A 12,568-nucleotide genomic window follows, 5' to 3' on the forward strand; every position below is an offset into this window, starting at 1 on the left:
CTTTATTGGTGGGAATTTGGTGACATGGAAAAGCAAGAAACAGAAGGTAGTTGCAAGATCGAGTGTTGAGGCAGAATTTAGAGGAATGGCTCATGGTGTGAGTGAGTTGTTATGGATTATGCGTGTATTGAATGAACTGGGTATGGTGTTTGAAAACCAGTAAAATTATTCTGTGATAATAAGGCAGCAATAGAGATTGCTCAGAATCCTGTACATCATGATCGTACAAAACATATCGAAGTGGACAGACATTTCATAAAGGAGAAGCTGGACGAGAAAGTACTTTCATTTCCGTTCGTGAAGTCTAAGGATCAGTTAGCTGACGTTCTTACAAAAGCTGTGTCGAAGAAGGAGTTTTTTTATGCCATTAACAAGCTGGGCATGACAGATTGTTACTTGCCAACTTGAGAGGGAGTGTTAACTATATTTAGTTAATTTGTTAGTATAGAGATAAGTATGTATAAGCTGTAGTAGTTTGATATTATTCTAATTGTGATTTTTATAAGATTGCTTGTTACGTAAGTAGTTATAAGTTATCCTTGTAACAAACTTCTGTATATATTCAGGTTGAATGAATAGAGAAAAGTGACGAAAATTAATCAATTATTAGGGTTTCATTACTCACAGTATTAGTTATTATAACATAATGGTGGTATATACTTATTATATATATTTGGAGTATACTATATACTGTTAATTACGTTTTTCATGGTAATATTGTTCTTACTCTTATATTTGCTTGAAAATTATTACTTAGTTAATTCTATTTATTGATTAGAAATTTGGGCAAAAGTCCAAATTTTGCTATTCGTAAGATATGATCTTGTTGGATCATGTTAACTCATGCACCGAGCAGCCAAAGTTTCTAATTTTGAAGAAGTAAAATGCAAATCTTGTTCAATTTTTTAATTAGATCTTCTAAAAGATGAAACTTGTAATTTTTCTTAATCCTTTTGCATTTTACTAGTCCTACAGTAGTTGTACGGTTCTTTGTCATGAAAAAAAAAAGTGTAGTTATGGTTTTTAAATAATAAGCTTATGAATATTAGAAGAGACTTGCGATTATGTTGTCCTTTTATACAAAATCTAAGAAAGATGAAAGTTTTAATAGTGAGTCTAAATCATGTGGCAGACTTAAGAAGGTGTATAGGCCAAAGAAAATTTAGAAAAAGAAACTTGATGTAATTATCATGTAGTTTTTCTGTTAATGTATTATACACAATAGCAAGTATATTGTGGTTTTTCTGTTAATGTATTATATACAATGGCAAGTATATTATGGTTTTGTTAATATGTTTAGTGATAAGTTGTATACTTTGAAGCTAAGTAGGTACCATTTTCTCTTAGATATATTTTAAGTTATAGATTTTATTTATTTTAATGTGTTATAAATGATTTATCTATAATTAGAAATTTTATTGCTTCAATAAATGTGTAAGTGTTAGTTTCCTTGTCATCAAAAGAATTTTTGAGTATTAATTGAATATGCTCATAATATATTATGATGATACTCTTAGTATATTTATAATATATTTCAATGATTCTCTTTATATATTTAAAACAAATTTAGTGTAAATTATTACTCATAATATACCGTTAACAATGAAGTTTGGAAAGTTGTTGGACTTTCCTAAGAACAACAAGATCTTGTCTTAAACAGAAATATTTTCTTCAATTATATGATTCAGACGCCAAGCAAGCCCTTCTGCATCAGGCAGTTAATGGTATCAACAACAGTCACTTCCAAGGGAGTGAAGTTGACGCCCAGAGTCTTGGCTTTCTCTTTTGATACGTCGTATTTGGTCACAAAAGGCTTGTCATCTTGACATCTGTTGCGCAGTAAGCATATGGAAAAAAAGAAATATTTTAGCCCAGTTTTCACTAAAACTTGTCATAAAATCCTACATTCATACAACTGATTACAATGTAAATAATATTAAAGGGCATGACTACAAATAGTGGTCAATTGCCTGGATGATAACTAAACTTTCATTTTTATTTCACTTCTAGTTCAAATTTTAATTTGTACAGTTTTGGTATCTAAACTTAGACTGTAATATTACCCAGCTGACCACTAATTTAGGTAATTTATTGTTCATGTAAGCAATTAAAAAGCTACCTAACAGCCACTTAATATTTAATTTATTTTAAATAATGAATCCAACCAATTCTATCTGATTTCTCATTTAAATTTTACTTCTAATGCTAACTCTACTTCCATGTATAAGTGACATATACAATTTCGAGAGTTAAAAAGGTTAATTTAAAATGAGTTGGATATTAAATGTTGTCGTATAGTTTTTAGATCATCGCATAAACAATAAATCACTTGATTATAATTCGATTATCAAAATGGTATAAATTAAAATTTAATATTCAAAATGAAATAAAATAAAAATTTAGTCATCATCCAAGTAATTAATCACTGTAAAATATATAATTTTCTTTTCATCATATGTGATTTATAAATTTATAAATGAAAAACCTCAGTTTCTACAACCTCTCCTCTTTGGTAGGCACTACTCAGACATGGGCTTTTTTTTTTTTTTTTATAAGAAACATAAAGAAGATATTATAACTTACTTGGAAGGAAGACGAAGTGTAGGGTAATGTTCATGAATAATCTTTAAGAACTCGGAGAAATGCACAACTCTTCCAGCTAAACAATATCTTCCATTAGCAGAAGGTAGTTCAAAGGCCTGAATATGTGCAAATGCAACATCTCTAACATCAACAAATCTTAATATTTCATTGGGAAATGTTTCTCCTGCAGATAGATCCAAAACCCACAAATATGAACTAGTTAGAAGTGGTACATTTAAAATATTCCTGAAGTAAATGTGGAGTATACATATGAATCTCTCATCAAAATACAAATTCATATATAAATACTTCAATGACTTGTAAATGAAGAAAAATACCATTTATGTAGTTCAGAATCAAACCCGTAGTGACATTAATGGTTTGTTGCAAGTAAGGGCCAATTGTAAGACATGGATGTAATGTGATCATGTCAATTCCATTTTCCTTTGCAAATTGCCAAGCAGCCTCCTCAGCTAAGGTTTTTGCAAGTAGGTATAGAGGCTGAAAAACCAAATTTAGAAAATTTTAGTCCATGACAAGGGCATTGTTAAAACAAATGCTACTTGCTTTTGCCTAGAAATAACACTCGCAATTGATTTTCTTTTTTTATACTCCGAAAGGAGAAAGTCATCAATTGTGAACTACACAATAGAAATAGTCAGCATCTTACATTTGCCATTGAGTGCAGATGAGAGGTCTCAAAGATGACTCAAACCTGATACCTCTTCACTCTTAAGAGCAAATACTTTTACCACTTGATTTTTCTTTTGTCATTTAATTATAAATAATTAGAAGACTATCAAATTTTGGTGATTAAAATCCTGACATGCCATTGAAAACATATATATTCTTAGTGAAAATTTTATTTATTCTTATTTTTGATATTCATTATATAATGTGGGACTCGTCATGAAAAGTTAATTCTATATAACTATTTTACTTTTTATAATTAACTCATTAGATTTTAACTTGAAATCTCAGCTTTGAAATGATTTCTATACCAATTTAATTTATTGTTAGCATCAATAGTTATCTAATTAAAATAAAACATTTATTTTTGAGTAGATGTAATATATTTCAAGTGACAAAACAGCAATCTAGAATCTGATGAGTCACCTACAATCGTTACAATGAAAATAAAATCAAAGTTCAGTGGTAATAGAATTAACAAATTAAAGATAAATTTTGGACATTCTAAATTAAGTAGCGAGTTTCAGTGACTTTCAATTTATCATAAGCATGGCCTTGTAGATTAGTAAGGTACCTTTGGCATTACTATATCTCATCTGCTCTTGAAGTAATAGACACATTCTTCAATATGCTCATTGGAGGCTAACCATTAAAAAGAATTATTATATAAGTGGAATTTACTTGCACATGTAAACTTAAATATTATACACAATTTCTAAACCATTAATTTCTACTAGATACAATTACTTGAAATATTTTCTATACCAAGTTTAGTTAAAACCTCAATGCTCAAAAAAATGCAATAACTCATTTTCCATAATTTATTATAATAATTTCATATATCCGGCACTTAACTTAAGAGGTAAGAGAATTTGCTCTTAGAAAGTAAATATGTTAAGTTCAAGTCATTAAAGTCATTATATGAAGAGTGTAAATGGCTGACTGTTTCTTATTATGTAGCTCATAGTCCATTAAGCTTTTCATGAATTAAAAGAAAGATTGTATGTAATAATCCTTGGATAAATGAAAGATGTAAGAGGTAGCAAAGTAAATAATAAAAGAAAACAAAAGGGAACATTAGGGTACTTTGCATACCGTAATTGTCTCGCAGTAAGCTGGATCTGAGAACCAAGTTTCATCAATTATAACATCAGGTGTCAAAGGTTTTCTATTGAACATAACCGATGCCATTGAAGATGTTATGATCACTCTCTTGACAGAAGAGACTTTTGCACATGACTTGAGAACGTTCAGTGTTCCCTTAATGGCAGGATCCATCAATTCTTCCTGAAATATGACAAACCATAACTCAATTTGGACCGGAATCGACTCTAGGTCGTGAGCTCTCAAGTTCAAATTTTCAATCATAGTTAATTAAAAGAATTATTCTTTTCTTAAAAAAAAAAAAAGATGAAGCGTAAATACGGTTTAGGGGACAATTGATGATAGGTAAAAATGGGAAATTATCAGTATATTTACTTGTGGATCATTTATGTGATATAGTGGGCAAGCTGTATGGAATACTCCTTCACAACCATCGATTATTGGATCAAAACATCCTTCTTCTACTAAATTTGCTTTGAATAATTGGAGCCTTTCTTTGGCTCCATCTAGTGCACGCAAGTGATCAGTTTTGTTATGATCATCTGTCACATTTACAAACTATAGGTTAAAAATAACACCAAAATGTTTTTAATCTAAAAAATAATATTTCCTGAGGTTTTAGCATATTAAGCTCAAACTAAAGAAATATTATTAAGAGAGTAAAGAAAACAGATTTAGACCCAGAATCTGAAAGTTCAACACCTCTCACTGGATTGATTACATAGAGATGGAAATTAATCATCAAAATAATGAAAAGAAAAACAGCATTCTACACCAGAAATTTAAGTTTAAAAAGAAAAGCAGTAAAATGAAATTTACTTAACCATGCATGCAAGATGAAAGACGAAACAAACACACAACCCAAAATTCTTACCTATACCGGTATATATACAACACAGTAAATAAAAAAATGGCACATATAAGTATTTTATATTTTAATATTAAACATATTTTATAATTTAGAGTTAATATATATTATTATTTTAAAAAAACTAAAATATATCAATCATCGATCGATTTAATCTATATATAAATAGACATCGAGCAGAAAAGAGATTCTACTGGGATCACGAACAGTGGCTCTAACTGTATAGCCGCGCTGGAGTAAGAGGTTGACAAGCCATGAAGCTATGTAACCTGAACCTCCTGTTACACACACCATTCTTCCTTCTCCACTAATACCCATTCTCTCTCTCTCTCTCTCTCTCTCTTCAAATCAAAGAACAGCCAAACACACAAAGTTTTCCTCTTTCTTTCCTTTTCTTTTTTTAAAAGAGAAGATCTGTTTATAAGGGGAATGTCCGGCCGCATATTTGTGGACAACATGCTAATTACATTTGTTATTTATTTTATTAATCGATTTTAACTTGGTAGTATTGCATTGTTTCTTTTCTGGTTCTTTGTTAATTGTGTTTGGTTAATACTCCTGAAGTAAAGCTGATTGTTACGTACAATGAATGACAACTACAGCAAGGACATATAGCTTATATCTTTTGTAAAGGGAAAGCCGTCCTGATCAATTATGCACACAAAAATATATTATGGACAGACATTGTGAATCTTCTTGCTATTTACCATCTAATTGATGGGTTATATATAAATATATACATATAGCAGCTGAGCTGTGCTATTTGTCGCGTCTCCCTTGTACACAGTCTTAAAATTCTTTTTAATATGTGTTAATTAATACATAGGCATAAAAGAAAATATTTTTAGATTTGTTGTATTAATTCCTTTATATTAATTTATTTGAGCAAAAAATGCAATTGTTTTAAGTAGGGGTGTTGATGGTTCGATTTGGTCGGCTTAGAGTAAATATTTTTAACCAAACTAATAAAGTCAGTTTTTAAATACTTCAACTCTTAGCCAAACCAAATAACACTAAATTATATTCAAATTAGAACAATCTGAACTCGGTTTGGATAGTTGGTTTGATAAAAGACTAAGCACATAAATTAAAGAATATGAAAAATATTCTATAAATTTAATAAATATTAAAATAAAATTACATTGCCGAATAACAATCAATCTCAATGCTATAAAGAAAATAAAAAATTTTGAATTGTATATTTCATTTTCTTAGAATAAACAACTTAGAATGAAATATCCCTAAAAAGTTATTAGAAATAAAAAAAATAATAAAAATTATCACTAAAAGAAACAGTATTTAACGGTGGAGAAATCCGTCGGTATATGTGCTAAAGCTGTTGTTAAAACATTTTACTGACGGTTTAGCGACGGGTGACGGTCGTCGCTGGAAAAGGCGTCGTTACATCTCTAACGATGCCTACATTGCCCGTCGGTATAGGTGGCGATGGAAGTCAGGCGTTGCTGAAAAAGCATAGGCAGAAAGGCATTTTTGCATCATTCTACCGATGGATGGTGCCGTCGTTAAATTATCGGGAAAAACATCTATCAGTAAATGGTAATTGATATACCGTTGGTAATGTGTAAATTTATTTTTAATACCCGTCGCTAATTCATCGGTAAGTATTGTCATATTTTCTTTTCTCTTTTATATTAGGAGTCATTATTAACCCGTCGCTATTTTTTTGTATTTTAAAAATATTTATTTATAGCAGTCACTAAAACGCATGAATTGATTCAAAAAAATTAATTAGCATTTTTAATTTTAAAATTAATTAGCATATTTCAAAAACTGAATTAGAAATAAGAAAGTGAAATTAGAAAATAAAAATAATTATACACAAAAAATAATAAAGTAAAGTATAAACAAAAAAATCTCTAACCGGAGGCGGTTGACAAGGAGGAGTCGCCATGGTCCTTAGCCGGAGGATTTGGGGTATCAGTCGCAGATGCACCGACTAAAGTAGGCGCAGGTGGTGGAACGAAGCCAACACCAAATAGGCGAACCATGTGCTGCATCATCCGCTTGAGATATGCTATGCGGGCACCGTACTCCTGATCTAGCTCTGCTCATATCTCGCGTTTGAGCGCCTCCTGCGAGCAATCGAAGGCAGTGTTGTAGGGCTGGGTGAAGGTGGGCGCCTCTGAGCCCAGCCTATATATGAGCTGCTTCTTCTTCCCACCGATGACGTCGACAAACAGCTGTGACATGTCAACCGATGGAGGATCAGCAGAACCCTTATCGGGTTGAGATGCAGCAGCTGCCTGTGCCGTACGTGAAGTACGAGTCCTTTGTCTCCTTAAGCACAAATCACCACACATACTCCTCACGCTCTGTGGCATTCTTGAAGATCTTCCTAGCCCTTGCCAAGTAGAGATGAGAGTGTATCGACCTATATACAAGAAATTTAATGCAGTTAGTTTAGATAAGAAAATTGAATATAGTTATAATAATTATCAATATCAAAATATAATAAATTTTATTACCTATCATTCTCAATCCATATATGGGGCTTTGAACTCCTCGATGATGATCTGATAAGTGAGGTCTCCTTAGGTGGTGGCACGAGTGTAGCAGGAGATGGACCAGTAGTGGGTGGTGAACTAGTGGCGAGTGCTGAAATAGTAGTAGAAAGTGAAGAATCTATGGGTGTAGTGGAGGGTGGTAAAGGCAACAGTGGCCTCGATTAGAATGTAGAGGTAGGTATAGAACAATGTGTTTGGGATGTCTCCATGATAGGGAGTAAGGATGGGGGAGTAAGCTGTCCGCGACGGTCCTTACGAGGACGTCTGTCTGCCATCTGAATGATTTTAATTTTTTCAATATTGCAAACATCATTCGTTTATTTGAAACAACATTCTTAAGAATCTTAAATTAATATATAAAATAGTCAATGTAAAAATAGCATAAAATAAATAAAATGCATAATACATCTGAGTTAATTATAGAAAAACAAGTTATATGCATACTTCGCCACCGACGTCAAAAATATTATCAATCCTAACTATTCTTTCACCTTGATATGTCCACACATAATAGTCAGATACAAATTCATACTTTGCCACATAGTATTTGACTGTATCTAGGTCATGGAAAGCTCCGTTCTAACATTTTTAGTGATTACATGGACACCTAATCTTATCCTTATCCATGTATCTAGGTTGACTGGATGTAAAATGAATAAACTCCTCTAGACCATTCAAAAAATTTTGGTTGAAAACGCCCCTCGTAAACTTAGAATATATCCACTGACGATCTGAACTCATTTTTTATATGTTACAATTGGACATAATTTAATTAAAAATTACTTATTATTTGTTTCAATTTTTATATCCTTGTAACTCCTGTGTTCAATTCGATGGTAGGAAGCTATGCTATTCAAAAATGTGTCGTCCATTCAACTATTCAACGTTATCTGCATATTCGTAGAAATTGCAGCAGCATCTCCCCTCAGTTTTCCGAGTGCACGAAATGGAATATGAATAATCGCATATTCCAATATGCACACGAAGAATAAACAGGTATACTATCGATTAATCTACATATGAAATGGATAAACATCAAACAACCTTTCTATGGATAACACATTTCCAAACTATCCACACTGGACATTTCAGTGACCTATCACCCTCTATTGAGAAAGATATCGAACAACAATCTATGGTTTCTAATCCGTAGGTATATTCTCTTATCCCTACTGTTATTAGATTTCTTAAAATTTAAATATGTTTTTAAAACTTTTTATATATTTAATAACTTTTTTGGAATATTATTTTATTCCAAGAAATAATAAAACTACTAAGTTAGTTCTTAATTATAGTTTTATACAAACTTTAATTCTTAATTTTCAGGATATTCCTTTACCTTTAAAGTTCTACCGAAATTTTGGTAGAGTCTTCCTTATAATATGGACATACCTTCGTAAAACGGGTCCAATTTCTAAGTAAAAAAATTCCAAATATACATATATAAACCTAGTTACTAAGAACATCTACATCCACAACACATATCATGTACAGCAAACACAGTCTTATTTAACATATCACCTAATATATAATGTTATTGAACATGCCACATGCCACATTGTTTTATTTAACATGCCGCATAAGTAATTACTAAGTTCATGTTGCTTAATAATATATTAATTAACTTATTCAATAAAGTAAAAGAAATTACACACACCCCTTGCTAATCCACGTCCGCGTCTTTGGTCGATAGCTGGTCTGCAAAAAACTATCTGAAAATAAAAAGAAAAAATTTAAAAGTTATAATTAAATAATTAAACTAATAATATATAATTAACTAAAATTATCGTTACTACAACAACCGAAATATTACATCTTTCTAAATATAAATTAAATTACACAATATAATAATATAATAATATAATAATATATTTTTTAAAATTTTAATAAAATATAATATAAATTTTATAATGTTTTTAATTTTTTAATCTACTTTTGTTACGTAGTTAGTTTTTAACCTAATTTTAAAAGTGTATCTTAATCAAATATAATTTAACTGAATTAAATATAACAAAAATTTTGTCACGATCCGATCTATGGGCCCGTGACCGACACTAGAGAATGGATAAGCTTAAGGCTATCAAATCCCGTAGTAAGCCTGACCATTCACTAACTCAAACAAAACACAATCCGAATTCAAATCATTAGCTTTAATCCAGAATTAACCCTTAGCGATCAGATACTACATATTTAATTATGTCTGCCAATATAATTTTATAAGACCTGAATTTACATAAGATTACAAAGCGATAAATTTGAAATTTCTACTACGAATGTTCTAGAATTTTAAAAGTCAAACATACCAAAAAAAATCAGTTACTTTAAACCCAAAGATGAAGGAATCGGGCTGCTAGATGAAAAGAACTAAACAAAAGCTAACAATACCTGAAAAACAGTGAAATGAGACTGCTAGTCTCGAGAGTGAGTTAAAATCATATATCCAAAAATAAATACAACCACTTCAATAACACATTCGTTTAATTTAAAATAAAATATTAAGTCATGCAAAAACACGTGTCATGCCATACTTTTTATAAAATGAATTTTTATATACTACGGGACAGAGTACCTCAGTTGAACCCTAATCCCCATTACTAAATAGACTGGCGCCTAGAGAGCGAAGCTCGACCAGGGTCCTTAAATCCAGTCTGGTCACTTAAATTTTCAACAAAGCTGACGCCGAGAGACAATGCTCGACCAAGGACCTTTACTCCGGCAAACTCGCTCTACTCAACCCAGAGAGCTAAACTCGACCAGGGCAAGTCCTAAATTTACCTTTTACTATCTGTCTCAGATTTATACCGGTGCGCACACGATCCTGATGTAACCCATCAGGTGGCATGTTCTACTGCTGTCTCATCCCGAGTCAACGTGCATTCACAATAGTATTGATATAGAAAACGATACATATATGAATAGTAATTAAATAAATTATTAAAATATTAAACTATTTAATTAGAACTATTACGTAAAATCTTAGCATGACATATGTAAACTGATATATGACTTTAACTCACTGTTCTGACGACTTCCTAGCTTTGCTCCGATGCCTCGGGTGGATCGAGCCGAATTGACAGATTTATCTAATCACGGGAACAATTCAATCAGAAAAAGTAAAACATTTAATAAATAACCTAGGCGTAGACTCCTAGAATTAACTATCTAAGAATCTAGACTTGGGTAAATTCTATTGAAAATTCGGGAGAAGCTCTACTAAATACGGACGCCTGCCCCTCATATAATGATATAACAGGTCTAGGACCTGCTAGAAAACACTTCAAATTTATAACAATTTATTTAACGGGAGTCGGGTCACCAAGACTTCATTATTTTTTCCGACTCCCCCACACATCACAAATCACGATTATTGGCAGACGATCCGACAATTTATTATTTCGACCAAACAAACCTCATATAATTTTTCTAATGCTCAACACAATAATTAATCATATAATTTTTCTCAACAAACTCTAAAATCTACGGGCTAGAGAATTACCAAGACGATTGATCACTCGGTTGACTCACCTCTAGACCGGAGTCCGATCGACGATCCGAATGCGCCTACAGACTCAAAATAACGCGTTGATGATGATTCCAGCACCCAATCATCCAGAAAAATTTATAGACGATCTCGGTTGTTGATTTTCAAACGAAGTCCGATCGCCGCGAAACTAGTGCCGTTGGAAAGCTTGAGCTGAGGGGAGTCTGGATATGTCCTCCGATCGGCCAAAGCTCGTCGAAACTCGCCCAAAAAATGTCTGAAAGCTCGGCTGCCATTACTTCGCTGGAACTCCTTCCTCCGGCCACCAATGACGATTCCGCTACTCCCAAAAGGAAGCCCTTGACTCACCGGTCATTTTAAGACCAACCTCGCCGCCATTGGCTGCTAGGAACGCTCCGGAACAGCATCGAGAAGTCACTGGCTTCTTCACGCTCTCTTGCCGCTTCCTTGCAGCCCACGCCGCCAATGCTTTGCCGCTACGCCACACCAGACGGTCACCACCGACGAGTATAAGCCTCTTACGCCACACACAATCTCTCTCTCCCTGATTCTCTTTCTCTTTTCTTTCTTTCTTTTCCTTATCAACATTTGGTCCATGAATTTTTACTTAATAACCATTTAGTCTCTCAACTTTTTAATTACTAACAATTTCATCCTGTAAAATTTATATTTAACCCTCCAACTTTTCTTTAGCTTTTCAATTAAGCTCCTAACTATTTAATTTGGGCCAAAGTACAATTATTAAAAATATAGAATTATTTATTTACCCTTGCTTTTAAATATGAAATTACCAAAATTTCCTTACCGACACATTTAATTACAAAAATACCAACCATACAAATTTTCATTTTAAACCCAAAATTAAAGCAATTATATTTTTAATCCTTATTCCAAAGCTAAATATTAATTTAATCTTAAAATTTAATTAACTTAAATAATCAATTTGCTAATTATTTTTCAATTAAAGTCAACGCCATTTGCTAATTATCATTTCTCAATAAATTCTTTTATAAAATATTATTTACTAATTCCTTCGTAACTCTCAAATATATAATTTAATTCATATATTCATATTGGAGAAAAATTACGTGACATATATATATATAGTTTACTCTAGTTTAATTACTCAAAATAAAGCTAAATAAAATTAAATAAAAATTCATTATTAATTATTACTAATATTATTATTATTAAGAGAAAATTTTGGGTATTACAAATTTTATTTAATAAATTTAACCTAATTTTTTTACTTAATTTTCTAGCCTAATTTTTTAAAAATATAACTTAATAAAATTT

General features: G+C 31.6%; 1 protein-coding gene and 1 long non-coding RNA gene across 2 annotated transcripts; both read right to left on the bottom strand.

The window, feature by feature from the left end:
- Positions 1 to 1,615: 1,615 nt before the first annotated feature.
- On the bottom strand, positions 1,616 to 5,583 carry LOC8259279 (phenylacetaldehyde reductase). The gene is made up of 5 exons (XM_048375920.1): positions 5,440 to 5,583; positions 4,369 to 4,919; positions 2,922 to 3,084; positions 2,584 to 2,767; positions 1,616 to 1,829 (listed from the first exon to the last, which is right to left on the bottom strand). Exons 2-5 carry the CDS (start codon positions 4,639 to 4,641, stop codon positions 1,685 to 1,687), a joined length of 765 nt encoding a protein of 254 aa, XP_048231877.1. The 5' UTR covers positions 4,642 to 4,919; positions 5,440 to 5,583; the 3' UTR covers positions 1,616 to 1,684.
- Positions 5,584 to 6,964: 1,381 nt separating this feature from the next.
- LOC125370346 lies at positions 6,965 to 10,845 on the bottom strand. Its single transcript, XR_007216232.1, has 4 exons — positions 10,788 to 10,845; positions 9,428 to 9,482; positions 7,732 to 8,045; positions 6,965 to 7,637 (listed from the first exon to the last, which is right to left on the bottom strand). It is a non-coding gene; the product is annotated as an uncharacterized LOC125370346 (long non-coding RNA).
- Between the last annotated feature and the right edge of the window lie 1,723 nt (positions 10,846 to 12,568).

The sequence above is a fragment of the Ricinus communis genome, chromosome 6 (genome assembly GCF_019578655.1).
Source record: "Ricinus communis isolate WT05 ecotype wild-type chromosome 6, ASM1957865v1, whole genome shotgun sequence".
Lineage (NCBI taxonomy): Eukaryota > Viridiplantae > Streptophyta > Magnoliopsida > Malpighiales > Euphorbiaceae > Ricinus > Ricinus communis.